Raw genomic sequence first — 27,813 nt, forward strand, 5'->3', positions numbered from 1 at the left:
ACATGCGCCTGTAGCGGTACCCGTAGGGGAGTTCCGGGAACCTGTGGTGGAAATGACAGTACCTGCACGGCGTCCACGCCTGCGTACTGTACCTGCCCTGCCCTGCCCTGCTGTCGTCCGAGGCGCTGTGCTGAGGCGTCTGAGGCACCCGACGGAGTTGGCTGGAGGGGACTGCACATGCCGGGCTGTTGTACGGTACTTGCGCGTACACTCCATGTACTGCCCAATACAGACGCACAAGCACGGGCAAGCACGGATGGCTCTTCTGAGGCATGGAAGCTGCATGGCTGGAGCGTGTCTGGTTGTACCTCAACTGCGAGTCCTCTGCCGCCTGTGTGTAGGGGCCCTGAGTGGTGCTGGAAACTGCGCTGCCGCGAAATGAGGGCTCCCCAACAGTCGGGGCAAGTACGAGTACATGCACCGCTATATTACGAGCCATGGAGCAATAAGGTACAGGCAATGCCGTAATAGCCTGTTCCTCCATCGAGCCTTGTTGGAGAAATTGATGGAGGACGCTCACGTTGTCCTGCTAGCTCTGATGCTAGCTGACTCCGTCCTGCTTCTGCACGAACAGCCGCAGTGGCACCTCAATCACGAGCACAGGCGCATCAGTCTTCTCCAGCTTCCATCGATTTCTCTCTCAAGGGCCAAGGTAGCACTTCAACAAGGGCTAGACCCAGGCTCTTTGCCGGTACTATCCTTCCCGTATACCGACGGCCAAGCCAAAGTCTCGATCGAAGAAAAATTCCTGCAAGAAAAATGCGGAGAAGAGGAGGGACGGGTCTATGGATTCCATAATAAGCCGGAGCGGCCTACCGACCTGAACCTTGGTGCTAACCTCGGGATCGTTGCAAGTCGATGTTGAGATATTCCAGCCGTCCGAGCATTGGGCATCCCGCGCACCTGGGCTGTTGCAACCAGAGTTGCATATAGCAAAGTAAGGCAATCCTGAGGCTGCAGCGGGAAAGAGCTGAATATATGTTTTTCGCGGTATGCACACAATTGAACGAGATATCAGAAGACATGGCAATCCACTTACCACCTATCAGCTAGCAATACGAGCCACCCCAGGTGAGGAGGTAGGCATGTCATGTTATGTACAAGAATGTCGCGCGCGCGTGCTTAGAAGCCCGGCTTGAGCCCATTCATTCGGGCATGCAGCGCCAAATCGGAGAGAAACGAGCCCAAAATTTTTCCTTCTCTCTCTCTCCTCACATTCTCCTCCACCGCGGATCCATCTTTTCTTTTCAAGCTTGTTCGTTCGTGCTTTTCTGGTGTGTTTCTGGCGCTCCGCCGAGCTAGACGGAATACAGATGTTGATTTGCACAGGACGCGGGACCGTTGAGTGTGGAGAGGGCAGCGGGATGCTTGCACCAGTAGTCATGCAAACAATGGGCGTTTGGTGAAGCTGGCATCACGTCTGCGTCTAAGGAGTGATAAAACTTTGAGGCAGCAATTTGGAGACGATGCACTGTCAATTGGCAACCCCTTCGGTACATCTTTCGCTTTCACCGTTCCCAAGTCCTTTCTCGGACTAAGACAGGTCACCAGCTGATACATGTACAGAGACGGCGTGGGCGTATTGAAACACTGAAACAACTGCAAGGCGGGCTAAAACAAATTGAAATCAATCCATCAGAGAATCAATGAGAACCCAGAGCAAAACCAAGCCCTCTGGTCTTGCCCTTTTGGGAGGTTATGGCGGCGCTGGATGGCTGGCGGCCGCCAACGACGGGGTGAGTACGTACCGTACTTGGCCTGGTACCCGAGCCGTAATTGCACGTTTCTGCACGAAGGACAAGCTTCAATACAATTGCACCAACGCAGCGCAAGTGCTCTATCCAGCATGCCCGGGAGTGGTGCTCCAACAACGCCCAAATTGGATTCGAAATTGATTTGATATGATTTGACAGGATTAGCAACCCTTGACCTCCTGGCTCATCGTACCAGTACAAGTAGAGGATTGCGCCCAGCGGCGGTGCGACGAGGCCAAGGCGGGCTATGCGCGCGTGCGTCTGCATCACTCAATTGGACCATTTGCTGGATTATTGCATACGGCCAACATGTGAGGTTGCGTGTTCAGCAGCAGCAGCAGCAGCCATTGTATCTGTACTCATACGCAGTCACATATTACGAGGAAGAAATCCAAACAAGTCGGAGAGATATCGTTACACAGATATTGTTTGCTAAAGTGTGAATAGCAGCAAAGTCATGGGCAGCACGAACTTCTGTTCTGTGCTCTCAACTTGCATGCAATCAAAGCCTTTTCAAGAAATCTCACCACTATTACTCATCTCTTTTTCCGCCTGCTTACCTACGACAGAACACGTCCTGCGCCCCTGTTGTATGCAAAGTGATGCTGCTGATTGCTGATGCTTGCTGATGCGGCAAATCGCTCAGTGGCTGCGAAGCTGGCTGGCTTGTGGAGCGGCACTCGGCATGGGGACAGAACAGCAGCTGAATGAGGCTACCCCCGGACAAAAAAAAGTGAGGAGATGAGAAGAGGAGAGAATGTTCTTTCTATGACAACAAGACCGGCCAGCGTCGGGCGATGCCTGATGAGCCATTGCTGATGCCACTTTATCACCACTAGTAGTAGAAGGGACAGTAGGTAATTAACCAGGCAGGCGGTGTCGGGAGTCGATTCCAGTGGATGGACATCCGGGCTGATGGCTGCATGGTTTCAGAGTCATTTGCAATCAAAAGAGAAGACTGGCTGGCATTTTTCACTGCCCATCGCAGCAGTGCCACCACTCCATCATCGCCCATGGCTTTCTCGGTTCGCCTGCGCCAAGAGCGGCCAAGAGGAAGGGGTGGGAGGCTACCCTACAGGAATCGTGAGATCTGTCAATCAAACATCCGATGCCGACGCTTGGCTTTGTGGCAGTGTCTTTGTTTTTCCAGTTGATTTGATGACTGATGACTGCATGCCGCATGCTTGGGAATTGCAAATCGAAGGGGACTTGCCGGGAGAAATCTCATCTTTCGGATGCCTAAAACCAACATACAGGCCGTACCTTGATGATTCCACGTATGATCCTGGGCAAGTACCGGTACCAAAAGTCAGCCCTGAGGATGGGTCCTCTCCAGAACTTGCACCCATAACGTACAAGCTGTCACCTCGCCTTCAGAGATGAATGACACTACACCACTAACCTCCAACTCCTACTCATATATCGCCAAGATCGCCAAGGATCGTGCTCATCGACACTGCCTCCCTCCCAAGGCGTAACCGTCGTTTGGTCGCACGAGCAGTACCAAGCTAGAGTCTGCTGGTAACGCCAATGACAGCACCGGGACGAAGGGCGCCAAGCATCTTCGGAATGTTTGCAGCCCTGGCTCGAGTGCCATGTGTGATGATGGCAGGTTTGATCGGGGTCTTACTCTGCAGGGTAGCTACTACTAGCTGGGAGCTGCTGTGATACAGGGTCGTCGAGTCACACGGAGCGTTACGATACGATTAGTGGTAGTAGTAGTACTATTACTACTGGTAACGAGATGCCCTCTGCGCCGAGCAACCTTTGGCATGCCTTCTGAGCATGTAGCATTCGGTGTTTGTAACCCGAGCCGGCCGTGTCCACATGCGGCGCGTTGTGCATACCGCCTCGATTATCGCGTACATGTATGTATGCAGGTATATCAATAGCCGACGGATTTGAGTTGTAGTATAGGCAGTGATAGTAATAGTAGCATGAGATGCTACCGCCTACTTGGACGGACAGACGGTGAGAGATGATGAATCGTTGGGCTGAGGGAATGCCTCCAGGCCTCTTGCATCTGCTGCTCGAATCCATGTACCAGTAAGCAGCACCACGAATCATGCCGCAGCCCTACCCAGGGACTCATATGACTTGCCGACGTGACCCTGGGAAGTTGACCTACATGATGATTATCTCGATGCATGTCCGCCCATACCTACTTACAACTACCTATGTAGTCTACATGCGTGCCTTTTACTTGTATACCTTGCCTGCTCCGAAACCGGCACATTTTCTTCTTCTTTCACGATGATATGATACCAAGACATCATGTTCGCATATGGCGGCTCCATCGACATTCGTCGGCGCCAACAGCACAAAGCGTCTCTTGTCACTAGAACACTACCTTATACGTCCCCTCCCCCCACGTTTAAAGCACGGACCGCAGAGAGAAGAGCAAGGCCTCTCCGCTGGCACGAGAACAGCTGGCAGAGACATGACATGGCGACTAAGAAGCACCATGTGAAATGGGCCAAGAAGCGTTTTAAGACGGCCCGTCAAGTCTTTATTAGTTTGCCTCCCCTCTTTACCTATACTACCTCGACTAACCCCCCCGCCAAGGCGGCAGTCGGAAAGTAGCCAAGAACACGGGACGTGGCAGTGTTTATTTTAGACTTAAAAGAAGAAAAAAAAGATGTCATTCGAGGGTCCTTGTAACGTCCTGGTAGATTGCAAGTAGTACGTACTGTACATGAAGAGGAGGAGCTCTTGTCTTTATTCGTCTTTTCCCATGGAATGAAGGTGTCTTGTTGCTTTGTGTGTACTGCTACCTACCTAGGTACTAGCACATGATGCTGTTCTTGTCTAGAAAGAGGTAGTGCCTGAGGCCGGTAAATGGCAAACTCCCACAGCCTCGTTGGCCTCGTCATTAGAGGACGTTTATGTTCTCTACCTTGATACTATCTATTGCCGGGTTGACTTTAGCCAGAGCCTCGGTAATCATACGCGTAAGTATGTATCTATACAGATCACGCACACATCAAAAAGTACCTACCTAGGTAGTTGTATGTGCCGGTTCCAGTCCCAGGCTCGTGGGCCCTGAAATGCAATACAAGCCCTGCCAATACTATCGCGGACACACTCAACTCCAGTCACACAAACAGACAAGAGAGGGAGGTACTAGAGGAAATATCACTTGGCAGAATTCACACAAACTCCATGTCTTTGCTGCGCACGGCTCATGCTCATTGATCATTGCTCGTACATATGACCTCAGCTGCAGCTGTACTATGCATCAAAAGAGGCACGGGAAAATGGATTCATACTACAAAACGGCGGGCAAAAGAGCGCGCCATTCCCAATGGCTGGGCTGGGTTGGCTGGATATGCTTCCTGTCGGCCCTTTGAAGATGGGCAACTTTTGGTGGCTATGATAGCTCGATGCATGAGGGCTGGGAGGAGAAGGGGGAAAGAGGGCCTAGATTAAGGTAGGATGAATATGGGACGGTAGTGATGATGCTAATGCATGTATTATGTGAAAGGTCGACATTGATGATCACGTCGTGATTCCACCATGCGCCAGCGCCGTGTGAAAGCCCCGGCAATCAGGATGGCGGTAGTATATGTATGCAATCTGCCTCGGCCGGAAGCACATACGCGCTGTTCATCTGCAGTACTCTATTTCACATGCACGTTTTCAGTTTGTTAATCTATCTAAATTAAACGGACGAGACCTTGTGTTGGCCGCATCTCTGAGCAAGCTTTCTGTGTCGATATAGTAGTATATACATGCATCATGGATTGTTACACTTGCCTTGACACATTCCATGCATGCCACGCTCAAAGAGGAGAAGCATCAATTAACCAGCAATCTCATCCTTTCTCCCGCCCGACCGCAAAGTAGCCTTTTGTAAGAAATGACAGAAATGAACCTTGAAAACGGGCACATAGAATCACCTACAAGCGAAACAAATATAAAAAAAAGGGCGCTATTGCTCCGCGTCTGTATGTACGTCCGCAGCTCATCCCTGCCATTGATTTTCCCTCAGGCGGCCTCCAATGCAAGCCACCACTTCTGTGTGTGTCTCTCTCTCTTCCCCTCTCTCACCACAACCTCACCTAAGATGGCATGCATGGGGTTAGTCAAAAAAGAAAAAAAAAAAAAAAAAAAGTCCATCGCCTTTTCACCCCCTCTCTCTCTCCTTTTCCCGCTGCTTGGTTAAGTCATCTTACATTAGCAGCCGCGCACTTGGGAAAAAAGACTCCGAGTTTGTGCCAGATGCCGAAGAGGGGGATGGATGCCAAGGAGAACGACGCCTCCAAAGCCAAAGCCCAAGGATTCTTGTTGAACCCAAGCCCAGCAGAATCGGCTTCACATGTTTTTCTTTGTAAATTCCAAGATTGAGATGCTACGCGGTGTAAACGTATCCTCCACCTAGTATCTTCATACCGGGGTACATACAAAGAGAACTTTGCATGACCGTAAGGATACAAGGGAATACTTCGTAGGTCAGTATAAAGGCATCGACCGACGTTGAAGCATCAAACAACAACAACTTTTGACAGCCCAAACGATCCACTCCCAACCCCAAGCCATCCGTCCACAAACCCGCGGGTATGAGATCATAGCGTCAGGCAAAGTCAGATGTTCGCAGCCCATCCGGCTCAAATCAGGGCCCCTCTCCCCTCCATCTGGATGCCCACACAGCCCCTGGTCTGGAGTAGGGAAAAGAATCCAAGTTACTACTGGGCTATTCTTATTCAAGCTATATTATAGATATATTTCCTTCCATTTGTCATCAACGGAACACCGCAAGTCAACCGCTGGAAATCCTGCTGCTGGCTTGTTTCTGGTGCCCTCTGTATACCTTGGGTGCTTGTAGTTCCCGGCCATTCTCGTCACTTCCATACCGCCACTCGCCGAACATTTGCTGCCAGGGGGAAGATGATAGCTCGGTATAGTACTTGCTCTGAACTCCCTGCCACCTGTTTCCCTTGACTGCATGTCATGAGTGCTTGATTTGCTCGTCGAAACATGCGGATCTAAGTGTCTGAGTAAGAATAGACGATTGTGCTGACCGTTGTCGATCTGCGTTGTTTTTTGCTTTTCTTCGGCTATCCTCTCCCTGCAGTGACAATCTATCTACTATGTAGTGATATCGAACAATTAATCTGCATCCTGTGTTAGTATGTATGTAGGTAATATTAAGCAAAAAACTACCGGACACCAGATAGGAGAATACATACCTACCGAAACAACAGAAAGATGGACATCAAAGTGCAAGTCCGTTTGCCCCCCCTTCTCCCCTTTTGATCCCGCTTCCCACCAACGTTCCTCGACGCACATCACGCACATCCTCTCTCTCTTTACCAGTGCATCAGTGCAACTTCTTGTTTTCCTTTTTTTGCCATGTTTGAGATCTGCACAGACCTGCAAGATACGAACCCCGTCAGTTGCGCCGGAAAGAAACCCGTGCCCTCCTTCTCACGTCTCGGTGGCCTTGCTCAACCAACACACAGAGACTAGAGCATCCCGGAGTTTCCCTTCCCGTTGGGAACGGCAGCTTTATTTCAATAGCTTGGGAACAAGGATCTTTTTGATGGCAAGTATAGCCGCTTGCGTGGGGAGTCACTGCAGTAAGGCGTCCTTAACTATTGTAACCATGGGCACCGCGTGCTTCGTAGACACACACCTTCATGTTACCTTGTGCAGCTTCTCTGCAGTGCACCACCTCATAGCAACCTCTATCTAGAACGGCAGAGACAGATCCCGGCATGTAGACTTGGACACCGACCTGTCGCAGGAAGTAACACATCTTGGCCCTGATAAACCGACAGACACCGCATCTCCGTACGACAAAAGCACCGTTATCACTGCAACTTCGCGAGTTGCATGCAGCCCCAACCAGTTTCCAAAGTACAAAAGTCACAGAAGTCATACATACTACTACTGCCATCCCGTCCAATTGGGCCCCCCTTTTCAAGCGCTGAAAATGCGCAATCCATCTTTGTCTTATCCTCCTTGGTGCTAGAACTTTCAGCCGGTTGCATTTGCGTTCGTTGCAATTGCGGACACAAACACACTGCACATGCCTACCATACTACCCGTGACCTTTGTCAAACCTCCAGCAAGAACTCCTCAATATGCCAATCCGTGGTTCGTGCCTCTCTCTTCCTTCTCATCGATGGCTCGCATACCTATTTGCAGCATGGCCCGAGCTTTTACTTCTTCCCTCTGAGCTTATATCGTACTATGTGTGTGTGTATGTATGTAAACCCCCATGCCCAGGCCAGGCACGGAACGCGGGTAAGGGAGGTTTTGTGTCAGGGGTTTCCTGCCTGTCTGCGTGGGTGATAACGCGCCTCGCAGAGCCTCGCAGCCTACGCACCGCAGACTATTGCCAGCGCATGTACTTTGCAATAGTAGTAGTATCAGTAGTGCTACTACTACTAGGTAAGTTGTATGCATCTCAGATCGTATCGCGAGACATTTTTACTTCTCGATTGAGCTTGCTCCCTGGCATGTGCGGGTAAACGAGGCTGCCCATCCGAGCGTGCAAGGGTTGACCGACATACAGGCAACAAAAGTAGTGATCCGTACTCATACTTTGTGGTTCGTGCAAGCGCGGAGACATGACTCCCCAAGGTCTTGGTGCCTTCTTATCCTGTTGTCTTTAAAAACGAATTAAGCATTCCATGCCTCTTCCGCTGCCGCGTGGCGGCTCCCGAACCCCCTTCCGCGTCCTTTCGTACATGTACACCGTGCCGAGTGACATGGGTTGCTGCACTCTATTCGTCCTTTCGAGTTTCTCCCTCACACCACCGTCCGCAATCACCACTGCCGTGGTGGTAATGCAATAACGGTCTCACCGACCGTTCTAGAAATCACCCAACGTCGTGTCTCCCCTACGTTAGTCAACTCCCCCAATCTTGCTGCCGTCTTGGGTGCGCCCGAAGCGGTGAGCCGCAATGCTCACGGTTTGGACGGCGGAGATTGCCTTCTCCACACAGTTGATGGAAAATGATACCCTCAGCCTACACCATGATTGTATCCCGAGTAGCGTAGGAGCATAGCAGCGTGGTATCCGATTGGAGATGGCTGCACACGAGGCTGTTTCCAGCCTTCTTGTTGGACGCCCCTTGAATTGCTGGAAGAGAGACCAGGCTTGTACTTTGATAAGGAGTTCCAATCCGCTTGGAAGGGGGGTTCACATTGCTTCGTAGTACTACTAGCTGATGTCTCAATTCGTGCCGAGATCACATCTCTTCCGAGTCTTCATAATCAGGCCGCGGGCGCGATTAGCCGAGTCAACGATCGAGATGCGCTGGTTCGAGACGCCGACGGAACTAATTTTGGTTTCTTGTCTTGCTTCTATTCTCGGATCCATCTGAGACTTTGAGTTTGGACACAATATCGGCCAACTTGTTGCCCGGATGGAGAGGGAGAGGGTCTAGAAGCTGCTTGGAATTCTTCCCGACAGCCTTCAGCGGAGATGGTGAGACTGAAGCCTCGTCCACCAAGTTGTCCAATTTCTTGAAATACTCCTTCTCCTTGATGTGTTTCGTGAGATACAGGATCGGGTTGTTTAGTTGGTCCGGTTTCATCCGCTCCTTGATGGCCTCCTCATAGGCTCGGTCATAGACGTTGAAGTCGACCGCAGTAGGGGAGTCTGACACGACGTCTGGCGTCTTCTCGTCCGTCGCAAAGGCGTCTCTCGCCCCCGTACCGATGCCCAGGAATGGCGGCTCTTGGTCGGTGATGTCGTGGGCTTGGCCTTTCGTTTTTCCTTCCTCGGCTTCGGGCGCAAGCAGCAGTTTCTTCCGCTGTGTTATGAGCGCCGCAATGTCGGCAGCCGATGCCTTTGCGTCCGTTGGCTTGGTCGTTTTCTTTTCTTCAATAGGTCGAGGCGTGCCATTTTTGCGTCTGCTCGCTGATAATGAGGTTCTGAAGCGGTGGATGGCCTTCATCACACACAGGAGGTGGTTCATTTTCCTCGTAAACGCCCGGCTAAGCTCCAGCTCATTCGGGGGCTCGACAGGGTTGGCGCAGTTCTCTTCTGCGGAGAGTAAAGGGTCTGTTCCCTCCTTGGTCACCCAGGGATGTTCCTGTAAAACAGTCAGTATATCGACCGTGCCTGATTGGGCTCGTCACAAGAGACTCACTCGAAGCTCAGCCATGGTAATTCGCGTCTCTGGGTTCTTGTCCAGCAGTCTGCCCATGAGATGGACAAAGGTCGGATTCTCGTCCTTGGGAAACTCTGGCTCCTCCGTCTTGATGGCCTCGTAAATCTCGAGCATTGCCTCTCTGTTGAAAGGAATCCTGCCGTACTTGAGACAGTAGAGGGTGACGCCCATGGACCAAATGTCTGCCGCTGTGCCAGAAACCTTGTCGTGCTTGCTGCACAGTTCAGGAGGTAAGAAGGCGGGAGACCCTGCGGTTTTGGCAGTTGTCATGTTGGTGGGTTTCTCGAACATTTCGGAGACTCCAAAGTCGACAACTTTGAGGACATCATCTTCTGATAGCAGGAGGTTGTCGGGTTTGATATCACGGTGGATGACGCCTTGAGCGTGCACTGCTGACAGGTTAGCATCCGTGACCACAAGTCCGACATGTGTCTGTTTGACTTACGGTACTCAATGCCCAATATCAAGTCTCGGAACCAGAATCTGCACTCTTCTTCAGGGTACGGATCTGCCTGTTCACACAAGCCGACTTTCATAATGACCCCCTTCTTGCACATCTCCATGACCATATACAGAGAATCTTCATCGGGGTCATCCAGCACTTCGATGAGCTGGGCCAGGTTGGGGTGATTGAGCTTCTTCATGATGGCAATCTCCTCTCGGATGTAGAACAGCGCATCGCTCTTTTCGCGGTCCCGCAGCCCAACAAGATGAGGAGGCAAGTCACCTCCCCTGGCAGGCATCCGTCGCGACGCTCCTGGGCCTTGGCGCATGGCCATGGACTGCGCTCGTCTTCGCAGGCGGACCTTGGAGAACTCCTTGACAGCCTGAAGAATACTAACTGTAAGCCAGCTTCACGGGAAGGGGGAGAGGCAAGACCAACGTATTCGTTTCCGAACTGATCTGTCGCAAGGTGGACAGAACCGTAAGAGCCCCTTCCGATTTCCTCTTGAATCACATATTGGTTGATTCGATGATGAGTCCGGCCATCTGTTTCGTCGTTAGAGAATTCGACACGGGCGTCCAAAGTTTCCTGTTGAGCATGCTGATTAGCCCAGTCCACGCTTTAGGCTCATGGTGGAGAGGCTGACTTTGATCTCGCGATGAGCACTTGGCGTGCGCTTATGTTGCCTGATGGGGCTTGCGAAGCCGTGAAGCCGAGGCGGTTCAGTCCTATGATACGATGAAGCATTAGCCCTCGATACAGTCGCACAGATATGGAGAAGCCACAGGTCGTTCTGCTTCTTCTGAGCGGCAGCAGTAGAGCGGCGCATTTGTCCACTTACACTGCGGACGCCAGAGACGGTCGAACGTCCTCTGACAGATCATCACGGCCGTTTACAGTCAGCCGAGGCGACTGAAGCCCCGGCGGCGGCAGCCCGTACACGGGCGCCGATTTGATGCTATTGCCAGGCGACTGAGGCGGCGTCTCCATGATGGTCAAGCTCAATTATGCGAAAAACGGCAGCCGAAGCTCGATCAGGTGAAGCTGCTGTGAGAAGGGCTCGTGTCGCGTTCGGCTCGTTGAGTTTCCCGGCGTCTCTTTTTTCGCAGTTGCAAGCTCCCGATCCCGGCAAGCAGCTATCAGTGAGTGAGAGATGGAATCAGCGAGAATATGCCCAGCCTCCCCGCGACATAATCCCTGCGCCAGGTCCAGTTTCACAAGCGAGCAGCTTTGCGCGCCCAGGGCTGTGGTCAAGTAATATGAGGTGAGGCTGAACGACGGGCGGCCCAGTTCAGTGGAGGGGTAGAAGGCGGAAGAGCTGCAGCTGGCATTCCGTCTGTGAGCGGGGGCGTCAAGCTCGGGCAGACGATTGGTGACTCTGACTGGACGGCTGGCAACATGAACGGCGGTATCATTCAGTCCATTATTCAGTCAGTCAGCCTGCAGCAGGACCAGCGCCAGCTCTGTCTGCGTCGTATGTAACCATGTCTGCTGCTCTTCTTCGCGTTTGGTCATGGTCTTTAGAACGCATCCAGCTCTTTGCTTGCAGTCAATGCTCAATCTCTTGAGAGGGCTCTCAGTGCTCCCACTGTAGTTGTACCCGCCATTGTTGGGCTCTCCAGCGGGCTCTTACAGTGGACGTACCTAGGTTGGCATTGATGGATCCACCTCAGTCAAACCCCCACCATCTCCAGTGACACCCGACCTGTAGACTCCAGCTGTCAACATGAACTCCGCGTACCGCGATTAGATAACCCGGGCCGCCAGCTCCTGGATCCTCAACCGACGACGCACCTCCAGACCGCGTCTCTCGAACGAAGCTCCAGCTGCTTCGCTGACAATTCCCAGGCCCATTGACCTCTCGCGTCCAGCCCCAAACCACTATCGAATCGCCGGTCCCCTTCCTTACAGAGCAAACATCGCGCGCAACCCGCCCAATCTGCCCACCATGGTCGTCTACTCCTTCTACATCTTCGACCGCCACAGTTCCGTCTCTCCTCTTCCTTCGCTCCCTTAGAAAGAGTCCGTCATTCTAACAAGACTTCCCCTTTCACGCAAACAGCCGAATGCGTCTACGTGAAATCCTGGCTCGCCTCCCCGACCCCCGGCGCCGCCGCCCCCGTCCTGTCCACCGGCTCCGACGACGCAAAGCTCATCTTCGGCACCGTCTTCTCCCTCCGCAACATGGTCCGCAAGCTCGGCGGCGACGACGACGCCTTCATCAGCTACCGCACGGGCCAGTACAAGCTGCACTTTTACGAGACGCCCGCGAACCTGCGCTTCGTCATGATTACGGACACCGGGTCCGCGAGCATGCGGAACGTGCTGCATCAGATTTACATTAACCTTTGGGTTGAGTATGGTATGTTCAAGCTGCCTCTTTTTCGTGCCGCCTGGGGGATGTGTTGTTTCATGGAGGTATTCTTCTTTGATTTGGAGTGATAAATGACTGAGCCTCTTTTTGTGTTATGGTATTATAGTCGTCAAGAATCCGCTTGCGCCGGTTGAACACAAGGGCGGTGCGGGTGTGAACAATGAGCTTTTCGAGCTTGGACTGGATCAGTTTATACGGGGCTTGATGTGAGCCGCTCGGACGATGCTGTGAGACCTCGAAACAGCAACGAAAAAATGTTTGAAAAGCGGAAAGAACCCCAAACAGACGTGGCGACGGGACGACCTCTGATGCTCCCCAAAAGGCGGGGTGCTCTTCAAGGGAGCTCACAGGGACGCTCTCCTATCCCGTGGCCGGGATGTCACAGAATGCAGCATATACCTCTGCTATTCAGAGGCTCCAAGAGGGAGAATCATCAAAGGACAGATGGGGCTGCGCGGATATTGTTCATCCAAAGCGTCTTCGGTTGGGGGCTGCTTGAATGAGAAGTCTGCGTGTCGTGACATGACAGATCGGCCCTGATGGAGAGCCGTGGGGATCTACTGGCAGAGCCTTGCAAGAGGGGAAAAATCTTCATCTCAAGAAGATGTCGAGCGCTGACCTCGACCGGCCGAGAGCAAGGTGGATATATATCGTCGTACACTGTCTGCTGAACTGCCAACACCAAGAAAAAAACATTGTATCCAGACAAGAAGAAGATGATAGAACAAGGCAAGTAGAAAAAAAAGGAGAAAGAAGAGCCATTGAATCTGTACCATTCGTCCCACCCTTGCCTCCCAAATGATTTAACCAACCCGAAGAGAATGCATCGAAAATCTTTACTCTTTACTATACAAGTATGCGCATCGTCTGCTACCGTGCCTTGTCCTCCACGTTATCCCGTGCTTCAAGATCTCTTCTCCACTGCCCTCTCCCATGCGCCCTCGAGGTTGGCCGTCGTCTGGCGGTCAACCATGACGACGCTGCTGTCGACTTGAGTGGACTGCGACTGGGTGTCTTCGGACTTGAGGTAGACGGCGCTCTCCATGAGCCCCTCGTCCTTCATCTCGTTCTCCCAGTTGCTCGAGTAGACAACCGCGGAAAAGGCCTCGAGATCGCGCACCGACTCCATTTCTTGCAGATACTCGTTCGGGACACCGTTGCCAATGACGTGAGCCTGCCGCGTCAGGACGGACAAGATCTTGGGCAGCAGAATGGCCCGGCTGCGCTTGAGGCTGGCTGTTGTTGCCACTGTGGTGGGGGCCTCGTCGAGGGAGAACTCGAAAGCCTCGGTGGCCAGCTTCTTGTCCACCAGATGCGAGAATCCCTTGTCAAGGATCAGGGTCAGGACGTGTGAAAAGGCGGGCGACTCGATCAAGTCCGCCGTCTCATCCAGCAGCCGCCTCAGCGCGGCAGACGTCACCTGTGAACCTCCTTCTGGAGACAAGCCTCTGTCGTCGTCGAGAATGCCCGATTCCCGGATGACCTCGTCCTCCTTGTCCTTGGGAGGCAAGAGAAAGGTCAACCAATCGGAACGCTTGCGCTCATCAGCGCTGGACCCTTCAATCAGCTTCCTAACCTCTGCCGTCAACTGGGAGACGCGGTCAAAGGTGACGAGATCGCGGGGGCTCAGGCTTCCAAAGACGGTCCTCACGGAGCTCTCGACGCTATGCATGACGTCGATCCAGCCCCTATTCAGCAGCCACCAGCTGAATGTGAGGTACTTGCGATTTGTGTCGAAGTCGCTGCCGTATGATTGGTCGGGATTGTCATCGTCGTTGTTCTCTAGGTTGATGGTGGCCTGCTGGCTGCCAGTGGCGAGGGCAACGACGCTGGATAGGTAGCTGCGCCGACCCAGAAGGTTTAGTTGGACCCTGGTCAGCATGGTGAGGAGGGCGAGCGTGTATACGAGCGTAAATGATCTCGTAACGGCTATGTTTCGCCGACACGGTCAGTATCTATTCCACCCTGTCTCTTTGACAAGCACAAGCAAGGAAGAGGCGCGTACCGCTAATGGTCAGGTCATCCCACAGCTGCCTCTTTGTCTTTCGCGGCCTGGGGGGGGCGAGCTCCTGCTGGGAACCGTCTGAAGTAAAGGGCATGCCAAGCTCGACAGGCACGCTGACGGTGCTCTTGCTATCATCCTCGGTAAGGGTGGTATCGGCAATGCTGGGCGGGCTTGTCGTCTGGACGCCCTTGCGGCTTCGCGCGGTGCTCTTGATCTGTTGGATCTCGTAGGTGATTCTCTCGGTGTTGAGAGCGTTGACGATGTTGCCCGTGGCAGTGGGCAAGAGGGCGAGGACGGTGAAGGTGCAGTCTTCCTGGTTTTGCTCGAACCGACGTCGGAGACTGTGGGGAGTAGATGTTTGTTAGTTGGCGATAGGAGAGAGTGATGAATGAGGTCTGCTTACTTTTCCTTGGCGATGCGGTCGCTGCTCATGCGCTCGCGCGCGTCGTTAATCTTGGACATGACATACTGCGTGACGGCGTAGCCAGCGCCTACGACACCGAGGCCGATGGCAATTGGCCTCCGGTTGCGATGCACCCAGCGCCGGGCTGAGGAGAGCATGTTGGGCAGCGCTGCGCGGGTCGAGTCGGGTCGGGGCAGGTCAGAGGCTCATGGATCAGCAATTCGGGGTCATGTGCGAGACAGGGCGTGTCGTTGGGTCGGGACGCGTCGGTGGTCCAGCAATGCGAAGCTCGTTGCACAGAGAGAGTCGGCGGGGACGAGGTGGTGGTTGATGGCAGATCAAAGTCGCGCTGGTGGTGAGATGAAGCTCTGCGTGTGTGTAGGTGTGCTTCCATCCCATGCTCATGTTTGGTTTGCTTGCAGCGTTGCCTCGGTTCTGCCCAGCGCCTCTAATTGGCGTCCTCGGCTTGGGGCAGCATGGGCAGGCAGTATATGAGTACGCGCGAGGTACAGCTGCGCACGCCGTTTGCAGCGCCAGGCTGTGTACATCTGCGTACATGTACCCTGCGGTCGATGGTAGCGTCAGCCCCGTCGACATTCCGGGGTGCCCAGTCCAGCTATAGCCCACTGTATGCATGCACTAAACGGGAGGTGGCTCCAGGCGCTTACAGGCAGTCAAGGTAGCTGGAGGCTGTCAGCGCTTGACGCTGAGGTTGCCCTGCACTGAGCATCAGCTGGAGTTGAAGCTCGCCGTGATTTGGTAGGGTTGGAGCATGACACCTTTGATACCCGACGTGTCAGGTAAGGTAGTCGCCATATTCGAGCCGTCAATTCACCTTGAGCATCATTAGCTACTAGATACCTAAGCAAGCGGGGGACAGAATAATAGGGAATTGTGCGATTCTAAACACCCAACCGTTGGAATATACGCACATTACCGCCTGGACAACTGATCGGCAATTGTGTGTTCATATAATTTTATATGTGCACTTATTTATTTTGCGGTCCCTATTTTTCTGTCCCCCGCTTGCTAAGGTAGTAGCACCTACATAAGGTGGTAAGGTACCTACATCAGGTAGGCTCTCCAGATCGTCTACGAGGACGTCCAGCATCTCGGCATCTTCCATCACGACAACCACCAGGTACCGGCTACACACATGCTTATCGCTTATCGCAGGCACAAGCTGCACTAACAGCCCCGAGCAAAGCCTGTGACGTGACTGTGCGCATGTCCCGATCGATCCCACGCCGCTAAATTTCCGTTAGCAAACCTGACGGCATCAGCAGCACCCTTTCAGCTCTCCGCCGGCCCATGTACATTCTACCTTGAGCTGGTCGCGTCCCCTCGACGACTTACACGGACAGCCTTAACCGCAGCAAGGAGCAGCTTTCAGGCTTTAGGTTCCATTGCCTTGCTGACCATCTCCCTTTCCCTCATGTGCTGCCCCTCCTCTCCTTGACCTCATTCCCCCACCCCCTCGCTTCCCAATTTATCCCAGCAATTCCAGCTGCCTGCATACCAACCGCCCATACACAACCCTTACTCTTTTCATCTCGCTGCATATTTCAATTTTTTTTCGCCTCTTCCTTGGATTGACTCCCCTGCCCACCGCTCGCAACGACACAAAAAAAAAAAAGGAAGCCCTTTGCTTTCCGCTTCTACGCGCTTCCCTTCTCCAACCTCCTGTCGAACCCGGTACCTGCTGCTCACAAGGCGGGAACGTCACGCCTGCTAAGGGTGTCCAGCCTCGACACCCGCTCCGGGTCTGCTGACTTCCTGCTCCTGCTGACTGCGACAACGGAACTCGCACCTCTTGAGCCGTTGGGGTTGAAGTATCCAAGCAGAAGAAGCATAACAGCAATGCGCCTCTTCGCCCAGCAGTCGAGATAACGCCTGGCCAATCCATTTCTTCTTCTTTGGGACGCCCCCTTCGTGGTGACATACAATTGCTCGGTGGGAAAGAAGCGAGAGGAAGAGAACGGGATAGCGAGAGCAGCAAGTCGCACTTCTCGCAGCTTGCCCTTTTCGACTGCTCTTCGTCCATTGCCAGCACACGGCTGTCTTGCTAAAAGAACGAAACAAAAAGAGAAAAGAAAAAGAAATGGATCAACAGAAGCCCCCGGAATTCATACTCGACGTCTTCTCGGATCCTCGGTCTGTCCGCGAAGTCGTCAAAGGTACGCTCTCATCGTTCCGCAAGTTTTGCGCCAAAAGTCCTGTCGCATCATGAACGAAAAGAAGCCTCCCCCCCGTCCTTGCGGCTAACAGAGCGAGTCGCGTTCACAGGCATCCTCCACACAATCTTCTTCAACCGCTTCTTCCCCTCCCTGGCACCCCGGACGCACGAGGTTCTCGACGTCACCCTGCCCTACGTCAACGACGATGAGCTCGAGACGCTCATCGAGCAGCGCGCCTACGCCCTCGAGCGCCAGCTCGACGCCGAACGACTGTCGAGCTCGGGCGGCCACGCTGGAGGGGGAATAGGCGCCGCGGCAAAGGGCGACAAGATGAGCGGCGGCGCCGCGACAGCGGACGGCGGCAGCGGGGGCAGGGGCCAGATCACCGTCCAGTTCTTCGAGCGGAAACGGCGCAAGGCGTGGCTCACGCGCGGCGAGGAGGAGGTCTGCTGGGAGACGTGGACGATTAAAGTGACTGTCGCCGAGCCGAGGACGGAGAACGGTACGTCGTCGCACAGCATGACACCCCGAGCTCCGTATATATATAGTATACTAATTCTCTACCTATGGGCAGAACGAGCCAAAGTCCGCAGAGCAATGGAGCAGACGCTCTTCGCAACCGCCATGAAAATCGTCACCTTCGTCAACACCCACAAGGACCACATCCCGCCCATCACCACGCAGGGCGGCAACCCCTTCCCCTACAAGATCAACCTCGAGTCCAAGGAAACCAGCTGGGTGTCCCGCATACGCATGTACTAGAACTGCCTAGTAAGCATGACGGACGACAATGATGCTCTTTTTGGCCGCTGACAGGGATTCAACTTGAAATGACCACCCTTTTGAGACCGGGGTTTCCTATTTCACGATTCTCTCATATTCTCTCTCTATAGAATAATGGGCTTCTGGGAGGGGGCAAGGATTCTTCTGCGTAATGCGCTCCAACTACAATATGTTACTTCTTGGGTGGGCAGGCAGACAAACGCGGCATATATATTGAGTTTTTGCGTTTTACAATAACGGGAGGAGGGCGTTTTGGGTGTCGGTGTAAAGGAAGGCGATATAATCGATTCTGGACATTGAATATGAACACGATGACATGCGCACAAATCATGGGCATGGGATGCTCTTGGCGACGGACAAGGCATGGACCCGGCTTAATGACGCATCACTGTTTGATCTGAGAGAAATTGTACGCCCGATGGCCACCTAGGCATCTACTACACAAGGCATTAGGCACAAAGCACAATTCACAGTATCGATGCAACAATATACGAGGACCTGAGGAATACAGTGTAATTGAACTCAGACAGACCGAAAAGCCTATCAACTCTTGCTATTGTGAGGCAAAGAAGGAAGAAAGCCAATCAACAAGACAAAGACAGCAAACACCCAAGCCTGTCCGGCAAGAGACAATCCCTGAAAAGACGAGTTCCGATCCTAATCCGTCCAGAAAAAAAAGAAAAGATGGTAAAGCCAACACGAATTCAAACATGAGCCAGCCAAGCCTCTCACAAACTCTGTGATACCAATTCCCTAGGTACATATGCGCGCACGCACATGTTTGTGAATCCAGACTCCATGCATCCAACCAATATTCCGGTGAAGAAGTCCAAGACAGAAAAAAGCAAATAAAAGGAGGGAAAGAAAAGGAAAAGGAGAAAAAGACCAGAAAAGTGATGGGGAAAACCGACAACCCCTCGCAAAAAAAAACATTCCAAGTCCAGGCCCCGGCCCAGGCCATACCAGCTAAACCAAGCAATTCCGTTCCCCGGAACAGACCGTGGTCGTATCCCAATGCCGTAAGGAAAAAAAGGAGAATAAAAATCAAGATGGACTATGTACTCAGAATCATCGTTACCCATTAGGGCCAAGCTATGAAGCTCCAGGGAGAGGGTTGGTTATGCACACTCCCCCTGCAGTCCGTCATCCGAACTGACTCTCGTCAAATACCCATAGTCGCCGCGTTAGTCGTGTGAATCAATGTCATGATCAAGGTTTCGTAGGCCCTTTCCACCGCATGTGTCATTTCTCATTGCGCCTCATCGTCTAAAAGGTGGTCGTTAAGCTTCGACCCAGGACGGGCTTTCCGCTCTGCTTCAAGCCTTTGGATGGTTGTGAGCCAGATCCAATCTTTTCGAACCCCTGAAGGATGTCAAGGCCGGTAAAGTCGGACGCCTCTACATCGGCACTGGGAGCAAAGTCGCCTGGGTCCAGATGGAGGGACGGCCAGTCGCCATCTCCTGGAAGCTCAATAAGCGAAACAAACTTGCTTGGTGAGTTGCCCCTGATGGGTGACCCCTGGAAAATCTTGGAAGGAGAGCTGAGGCCTTCAAAGACTTTGCTCGGTGTCTCCAGAAACTGCGAAGGCGTGTCAGGAGCTTTGAGCAAAGGGGCCGACGTGAGAAGCCTCTTGGAAGCCGACATCTCCCCAATGGCTGATGATGAAATGGACCGGTCCAAGCGAGCGCGCTTGGCCGAGCGCTTGATGGGCGAGCCCGCATCTGCAGCACCAATGCTGTCAAAGACGTTCTCATCATCCACAGGCAGGTCTTGGAAAATGTCAAAGTCGGGGAGGTTGCTGCTGGCATTGGGCGTATCAAAGGTGAAGATGTTCTCATCCAGCCGGAAGGCGGGACTCCAGGGCAACATGTCCTCGTTGGACAGATTGGCTACTCGTCGAAGAGGAGACTGCAGCATGTGGCGGACCTTGGCGCGATGAATGCGCAGGTTCGTGTTGGGAGACACCGAGGGCGGCGGCTGAGCAATGGGCTTGACCTTCTTGACAACGGGGGTAAGAGGAGGAGGCATCTGGCTGTCATGGGACTGACGGAAAGGAGACGACGAGGTAAGCCCGTAACTGGAGAGCGAGCGGCTCTTGGTTGGGCTAAAGGGAGAAGACCCCCTCAGCCGTGCAATCTCCTCCTCAGCCCGCCCGCGCTTGATGCGGTGCCGATCCGCCTCAGACGTGAAGAAGGCTGACCTGGCTGCGTTCGGGCGCATGGCGGAAGACTCGAGAGAGGAGATGTAGCCGCTGTCGTCCATGGAGGCGAATTTGCGCTTGTGAGTCCTGGTTGCGGACGAGGCAGGGTTGCGGCCCACGGGAGGCGGAGTGCCGTTTCGTCGCTCTGGTCGGGGAACTGGCGGGGTAGAGTGCAGAGCGGGTGGAAGGGGCGAGAAGAAGGACGATTCCAGCGGCAATTCATTGTCCGGTCCCTTGTCCGCCGGGTCCTCAGCGGGCGCGTTGTCGGAGAGAAGGATGGTGGCATCTGATGAGGGCTCCAGGGGCATGGACAAGGTCGCCTGAGAAGTCGGCAGTGGAGGGAGGCTGGTCACATGCGGCTGATGCTGGTGGTGGTGCTGATGGATGGGAGCCGGAGGCGGCAGGCACGGCTCGGGCACCAGTGCTGGCGTTGGTCGAGAGGGCTCGAGGCGGGTGGACATGACGGGGAGATTCTCAGCAGTCGGGACCGATTTGCGCGTGGGCTTTTCCTTGAGAAACTGGAACTCGGTGCCGGGCTCGATGCCCCAGTAGTTGCCCTTGCCGGGATCGTCCTTTGGTCGCTCGATCTTGATGAAGTTCTTGTGCAGACTCAAGTTGTGTCGAATGCTATTTTGCCAGCCTGCGTCGTTGGGGTTGTAGAAGGAATAGTTGTCGCTGATCCACTTGTAAATCTGGGCAAGGGTGAGGCGTCGCTTTGAAGATCGAAGAATGGCCATTCCAATGAGCTGGGCGTAGCTGTGAGGCGGCTTTGTGCCGTCGTCAGTAATGGGAGGGAACGAGTCGTGCGGCGGCAGCGCCTGCTCTTCGGCCTTGGGCTTCTTCTTGTTGTTGTTGTTGTTGTTGACCCGAGAATCCTTGATCGGTGCCGCCTCCATGAGTCCTCGCTTTGCACTGGGTTCCTGGTAATACTGCTCCACGGAGATGTTGATAGCCGGCGGTGCCGGGAAGATTTGAGGGTGGACGTTTTCCTTTTCAAAGAAGGCATTGTGATCGGCGAGAGGTGGTTTCTGTAAGCCAGTCTTGAAGTTGGATAGCTGCGGCTTCTTCTGCAGAGAGTCGGTGACTGGCGCCTTGTCTGGAGGAGGAGCCATTGAGATGCCGTTGAACTTGTTCAGGCCGTGCGACGGCTTGAGCGGTGCCCTGGGTGCGGCTGTCTTGGCCTTGAAGGGTGAGAATCGGTTGCTGTTCTGAGAGACTGCGGGCTCGAGAATGACATTCGAGCTTGAGTTGGTGAGAGGACGACGGATAGGCCTGGTGGGATTCGGCATGGGTGCGTGGCTAGTCATCGGCGCTTCGTTCTCGTAGAAGAGGTCGTCATTGAAGACTTCCAACGGCCTGGAAGAGGCGTAGAACCGCGGCGGCTGGGCCATTTCGGCCGCGTTGTGTGAGAAGAGACTGTAAGTAAGAGTGTGGTTGAGGCTCGTTGGAGCTCAGTGGAGCAGGCTGAGGGTTGACAGATGTCAAGGCTCAGGTGCTGCTGTTCCTGGGCGCGCTAGTCAGCCGAGAGTGCAAGGGAAGAGACGCGACACCGTCGTAGCGAGAGCAGCGGAGGCATCGCAAGGAAAATAGAATCGAAGGAGAGGAGGAAGAGGGCAAGAGGAGAGTGATGCAGGCATGGGGGGTGTTTTGTGTGCTCACCTTGCTGAGGTCACCGTCACTCGCAGGCGCGGTGGGGCGCCGAATGGAAGTCCTGGGGAGGCTGCTGCCCTGACCGGGTTTTTGCTGCGTCTTCCCTTTTCCTCTCGGCTGGGACGATACGATGGGGATAATAGGAGAGCCGATCGGGACCCGCAGATGATGAATTTGTGGAAAGAAGAAGGAAATGTCCTTTTCGAGGCTCTCTCAATTACACTGCGATAGGCGATGGGGCGGGAGGTGCAGGATTCAAGGTTCGCAGTTGGGATCGAAGTAACGGTTGCGGTTCTGCTGGATGCGCGCGGGGAGGAAATATTTGGCTGGTGCAGCAGAGGCGGCGAGAGGGCGAGAGGACGACACGGCGTAGAGGAGTCTGTTGACGGGCGATTAGAGGTGGGATGGAAGAGATGGAAGTGCGCGAGCGAGAGTGAGGGGAGGCGGGCGCTGTAATAGGGAATGCCAGTATGATCGGAAGGGAGGGCGAACGAACAGCGAACAGGCGCACAAGGTGGTGGCTCTGGCTTCTCTGATGCAGCACACAAGGGCAAACTTTCGATCCTTGGAACAGGCCCGAGTGGATCGCCGACCGGGGGCCCTGGCAGTTGCGAGAGACGCAGAAAGCCCAGCGCGTCAGGGATGCGAGGCCGCCGATGCGGATTGGATGGCGGGCTGTCTGGGCTGACACGAGCGACCGGGGCCAGGGATGGTTGTGCAATCGTCAGGTCGTGGTGCTGGCTGGCGTCTGCAGAAAGCTTGCTTCTCCAGCCCGCAACTAGCGACGGAGCCGCGAGTCGACAAAGTGCTTTTGAGTCTTTCGGTTTGACTATCGCTGGGATGGATGGATGGATGGATGGATGGATGGATGGAAGGATAAGTTGATGCGTTGGCTTGGATTTCGGCTCGCTGGTGTGGGTGGGCTCGGGTGCAAAGAGAGACTGAATGAAGAGACGAGAACGACGGCTGCAGAGCGTGTGAGAGGCTGGCGCCAACACGTTAGAAACTTGACGAGCACATGTAAGGCGCAAGTATGTGAGGGTGGACTCGGGGCTTTTCGAGGGCGTTTGCGAGACCAAGTCAAGGGAGGCGTTGAAGGTGCAGAGTGGTGAAGAAGAGTGAAGAGTGAATGCGTGGGTGCAGGTGGGAGGAATAGAGAGGCCGAGGTGGGGGGTGTGTCTTGTCTTGTCTTGTCTTGTCTTGGGGGGAATGCAGCAGAAAATGCACGACACCTGTCCGTCTGGTACCTTAGACCTGTCTCTCTCCCTTTTGAGCACTACCTTAAGGGACTGCTGCATGTAGTACCTTACTACCTTATAGTAGTTGTAGACTACTGTATCGTAATTCTTCGGCAGCTGCAACTTGTCGTATCTGTGATCAATTCTTTGACGATCGATCTCTGGTGTCTTGAATCGAGCCGGGGCCGGGCTGTGCTGTGGGAGAGCGGAGCAGGTGACGGGAGCCTGTAAGTGCGGACTGCATTACAGCACAGCGAAGCATGTGAGTGAAGGACATTACAAGTACAGCTGCCGGCATTTGGATGTACGGCAATCGACGCCATCTGGATGGTTTGGCCAGGGGTGACGACGATGATGCCGATGCCTTGAAGTAACACGTACAGGATATAGCAAGGCCCTGATATACAGCCAAGTCAAGGTACGCAGCAATAATATCTGGTGCGACCTCCCAAGCATGAACGATGCCGTTCCAGTGCGAGGATCCTGAAGCAGAGATGGGCGATGCAGGTGCAAACACAGATGATGGCACTTCGGATGGAAAATGTAGGTGCGAGAAGCAGTAGCGGCAGCATCCTTTTCAATATCCCAGTCTCCCGATTCGCCGTCGCCATCACGACCGTCCATCTGCATACATATACTACAGCCATCCTCATACATACATACATACATACATACAACGACAAGCCCGGTTGCCATGCGACCTGCGCATGTCCGTCACGGCTATCCGAGCAGCATCCCGCCTGCAGCGGTAAACAAGAAGACGCAGCTCTGCTACTGGGTGTTGAGCCTGCATGATGCATGCATGCGCGATCGTTGGGCACTGGCGATTGAGGGCCCGAATGGATCGAAAAGTGTTGTTGTTTTGATGTTGTTGCGGAGTCTTTGATGCTTACCTACCTACTTACGATGGAGATGCAGGCATCACGAACTGCCTCATGACCAGTTGCGGTACCCACGACAACAAGACGATTTGCGATATCAGGCACACACAAAGGTGTCATTGAAGCCGACATCAGACAGAGCTGCAGATTTTTCGCATGTACACGTGCTGGATGCCGGCCGGGAGAATCAGGAACGGAGTGCCCCCCAGGACTCGAGTGGAATCCGGCAAGATGTCTCGCCTTGTCCAGCCACAATCACGAGGTTGCGAAGCCGCGTGCGTGCCCGGCAATTCTGCGTTTCAAACTCTACAGCTCCCTGGGACTTACATACTACTAGGCAGTCTCTTCAGCCCTTTTTCTCGTCTTCCCTCGCAAGACTGCTGCTGCTGCTGCCCTTTTGACTCTGATTCCCCTTTGGCTTTATCTAGTCTCCCCTCCACGAGCACCCCTCCGGATCCCTCCCCCTCCACGAGAATCCCTTTCCCCCTCCATCTTGTCCAACCTCAAGCTCTCCCCCCACCCACGCATAAGAAGGTTGGCCATATGGAGTCATAGTAGATGTTCAAGTATGCCTCTTTTTTACGACACGTCTATTTCTGAACACGGCTGGCTCGACCGCTGCCCACGCGTTTCATGATAAAAAGCCATGTAAGAGCAACAGAGCCTACCAAGTACACAACTTACAGATGACGGATGGCCCATCCTGTTACCACCCGTGCGAAAGAAACGCGACTAAACACGGAATGACAAGGACGCGTAAAGCCTCTCAGCTGATGCCTTCTCTCGAGGGCAATTGGTCCCCCGTCTTTCCCGCCGCAAACCCGCTTTCTCACACAAGCCAGCCCAAGTCAGAGGCCGCAAAAACGGGTCTCGATGATACCCAGCGATAGGCTCTCCGCGAATTCGGTCGCAACCCCCGGTCGCGATTCGCCCATTGCGTGCCCCAGGCAGAAAAGAGGCATGTGAGCAGCGCAACTGAATGCCTTTGTATGTACTTGTTCTCTGTGCAGTCTTTCTCCTCCTCCTCGCCCAGAAGAAAGAGATACGAGTACTACTAAGTACTACGAAGGGGTGTGAGCCTGCGCCAGTGGGAGACGCTGATTGGGCGGGCTATGGGCGTCCAAAGACACACGCTTCTGAAGGAGACGGTCCCACTGCAGCCCAACAGTGTGTCTGACACGTCTGGGCCGACTTTCTTCACTCGCTTCCTCTCGTTGAGTTGAAGAGCGAGCACAGCCGTCCGTCTTTAAGTGCAAGTGTGTGAGGTCGCTTAAGAAAAAACGCGTCATAACCACTTAAGACGCGTCTCCGAACCCTTGTTTACTTTGGGACGCGTCGCCCGCCAATCACGGCGCTGGAGTAGCCACTAGCTCCCGCGCCGCCGCTTTAGTGGCACTTGTATCCACCCGAGGTTCTCTTTGTCCGCTGGAGCGAGAGAGTTAGTGATGGTATCGATTATCATGCAGATGCCACGAAGCCCTAGTAGACGAACGATGAACGACCGCCCGAGCCGAGAGCTGAAGATGGGAAACCAAAACCAACGGTGCATGGAATGGGTCGCGTTCGGTTCCAGCAGTCGACGCCGTCGATCCAAATCCGCATGACGCACGCCAACGTCACTGCAAAGAACGGCCCCATGTCTCTGTCCTGTCTGCCCCTGGTAGCTTCAATTTACTGTGCAGTAGTACGAAGCACTAAACCGCCAGCTTCTTTTCGTGTTCCCTTCTCTCTCTCCTTCAGCATCCTCCATCTTGCCTCCTCCTTGTCTCTCGCCGTTTCCCGCAACGATGATCAAATCAAGATCGTACCACCTCCGGGGCCTCCTTGCTGAGCTGGCAGCAATCAACCTCAAACGCGCTAGGTCGTGATAGTTTGGGCTGCGCATTGCCGGACTATCGTCGAACTACTTCTTCTTCTGAACCGGCATCCCCCCCTGGCGCCGCATTGACTTTTTGACACCAACCTAGCAGGTGACTAGCCTTACGGTTGGCCGGTATGGACTTGGTCCGAGCTGTGAGGATAAGAAAAGACAAGAGTCATTGACTGGAGAAGAGGAAGAGACAGAGAGAGGAAGGCAATTCCATCCTCACTCCCACCTTCGCGCGTCGTCCTTGTTCTTTTCTTGGCCAACTCTGTCTCCTCTCTCCCCCTTGCATGACAGAGAGTGGCCCCCCCTCCCATTCCACCGTTCCAGACCGAAGGTGAAAGACATTCTGCGTGAGAGACACTTTTTTGTTCGTGCCCGCCCTCGTTCCGATGATGCCGAATAACTCGGAGGTTTTACCTTGAGCAAAGAGAGCCGGGGGAATGGAGTTGCTGCTAGTGTCTGCTTCTGGCTGAGACATTGGGAGGGCCCATTTCCCTCTTCTTGGACGTACATGGTCCCTACACGGGCCATGAATATGGTCTCATGCTCTCCCCCTCCCCCTCGGTTAGAACCTCGATTGCTTGTCAAAAACGTGTCCATCTGGAAGCGAGCGAGATGATTACTTTTTCTAACTGAGCATGAACCCATGCTTATATATCGTCCCTTGAAAATAGCGATACTACCGTGATGCCATGTCTCCCAACCGCCATAATCCGATGAGTATGAGTATTCCATCCTTCCGGACCCCAATTCAGCAGGACATTCCGTGCAGTCAGTCCCCTTCGAACAAGCAACTCCCATGTAAGACTTCCACATCCCTTGGACCAGAAAGAAAGGGAAGAAAAAAAAAAGGGACCAACGAAAACCGAATGCAACGCTCTGCTCCTCGCTCCTTTCAGCCCTCATTCCCTGTCCCCGTCTTGAATCTTATGGAAGAATTGAGGTTAGTTGGTCCCCGTAGTGTCATTCAAACCCCTCCCCTGGCCGTCAAGTTCACCGAACATCTGCAATCTCTCTCGCCTCTTTTGCCTACTTTCTTTAACAAAGCTGCATCCTTCAAGCCTTGTCGGTGGAATAGTAGTACAGTACATACGGTAACAAGCGGGAATACTCTCTCGTCTCATCCCCTGCTTTCTGACCCCCCGCCTTCCATCAATCACCAGTGCCGCTGCTGTCATCCGGGTATTCCCCCCTGTCTCCTGCAGACTCTTTCGCCACATGTTACTATTTCTGTACTTGTTCATTTAGAAGGACCAACTCTGTAGTTCGGTTTGATTATGGTGTTGGGTTCGAAAAAACTTCAAGGGACCAGCTGCACGAGAATAAAGGAATACTTGTACGTGCAGCAATAAGGTACTACTAGTACTATGAAAGCAAAGTTGTTTGTTTTCCCAATGGCTTGGTTCGACGAATAAGAAGTATGCCTTCTAAACGCACGGGGAACTTCTAGAGCATCAAAGTATGCAAGGTTTGATTATAAGTACACCGACGACATATCCGACATCCAGTCGTCTTTTCCCAATGCACGATGCAATCTGACACTCATGCGAGTTTGGCTCCGTACAGAAACTGTCGGTGAAAACGCAATGTACGAAATTGTGTGGACGCAGCTCATGATACCACCTATTCTAGAATATTGCTCTCCTCGGCAGTCATCCCCCAATCTCCGTCTTCTTCTTTTCCCCCCGTTCCCTGTTCTCTTCTCCCTTCCTTCTCTAATACAATGCAGGACAAGTCTATTGTCCACAATAACAGCAAAATTCATTTCAATCATCACGACTCATGGAAGAAACCCAGTCGTTAGGTCAGTAGAAGTCTGTAGGTTCTCCCGAAACTCAGCAAGACCAGAAAGGCCACAAACTTCACGACTGTAGCACTTACGCCCTTTCTTTCGTTCCGCATCGGGATAT

General features: G+C 53.5%; 5 protein-coding genes across 5 annotated transcripts; 2 read left to right on the forward strand and 3 right to left on the reverse strand.

The window, feature by feature from the left end:
• Positions 1-9,043: 9,043 nt before the first annotated feature.
• BBK36DRAFT_1196537 (calcium/calmodulin dependent protein kinase C) lies at positions 9,044-11,315 on the reverse strand (the record flags this gene model as incomplete). The annotated part of the gene is made up of 6 exons (XM_024896945.1): positions 9,044-9,802; positions 9,860-10,269; positions 10,326-10,707; positions 10,764-10,913; positions 10,972-11,053; positions 11,167-11,315. The coding sequence occupies 6 exons, from the start codon at positions 11,313-11,315 to the stop codon at positions 9,044-9,046; spliced, it is 1,932 nt and encodes a 643-aa protein (XP_024750732.1).
• Positions 11,316-12,273: 958 nt separating this feature from the next.
• BBK36DRAFT_51331 (transport protein particle complex of the golgi, subunit bet5-like protein) lies at positions 12,274-12,909 on the forward strand (the record flags this gene model as incomplete). Its single annotated transcript, XM_024898189.1, has 3 exons — positions 12,274-12,310; positions 12,388-12,687; positions 12,806-12,909. 3 exons carry the CDS (start codon positions 12,274-12,276, stop codon positions 12,907-12,909), a joined length of 441 nt encoding a protein of 146 aa, XP_024750733.1.
• A 694-nt stretch (positions 12,910-13,603) lies between these two features.
• BBK36DRAFT_1115866 (peroxin-3 protein) lies at positions 13,604-15,265 on the reverse strand (the record flags this gene model as incomplete). Its single annotated transcript, XM_024890172.1, has 3 exons — positions 13,604-14,628; positions 14,705-15,045; positions 15,108-15,265. 3 exons carry the CDS (start codon positions 15,263-15,265, stop codon positions 13,604-13,606), a joined length of 1,524 nt encoding a protein of 507 aa, XP_024750734.1.
• A 1,943-nt stretch (positions 15,266-17,208) lies between these two features.
• On the forward strand, positions 17,209-18,046 carry BBK36DRAFT_158611 (DUF1649-domain-containing protein; the record flags this gene model as incomplete). The annotated part of the gene is made up of 4 exons (XM_024897681.1): positions 17,209-17,284; positions 17,394-17,556; positions 17,650-17,786; positions 17,859-18,046. 4 exons carry the CDS (start codon positions 17,209-17,211, stop codon positions 18,044-18,046), a joined length of 564 nt encoding a protein of 187 aa, XP_024750735.1.
• Positions 18,047-19,333: 1,287 nt separating this feature from the next.
• Positions 19,334-21,574, reverse strand: BBK36DRAFT_1115937 (forkhead transcription factor; the record flags this gene model as incomplete). Its single annotated transcript, XM_024890179.1, has 1 exon — positions 19,334-21,574. One exon carries the CDS (start codon positions 21,572-21,574, stop codon positions 19,334-19,336), a length of 2,241 nt encoding a protein of 746 aa, XP_024750736.1.
• Between the last annotated feature and the right edge of the window lie 6,239 nt (positions 21,575-27,813).

Source organism: Trichoderma citrinoviride (assembly GCF_003025115.1).
Source record: "Trichoderma citrinoviride strain TUCIM 6016 unplaced genomic scaffold BBK36scaffold_5, whole genome shotgun sequence".
In the NCBI taxonomy this organism is placed as follows: Eukaryota; Fungi; Ascomycota; class Sordariomycetes; order Hypocreales; family Hypocreaceae; genus Trichoderma; species Trichoderma citrinoviride.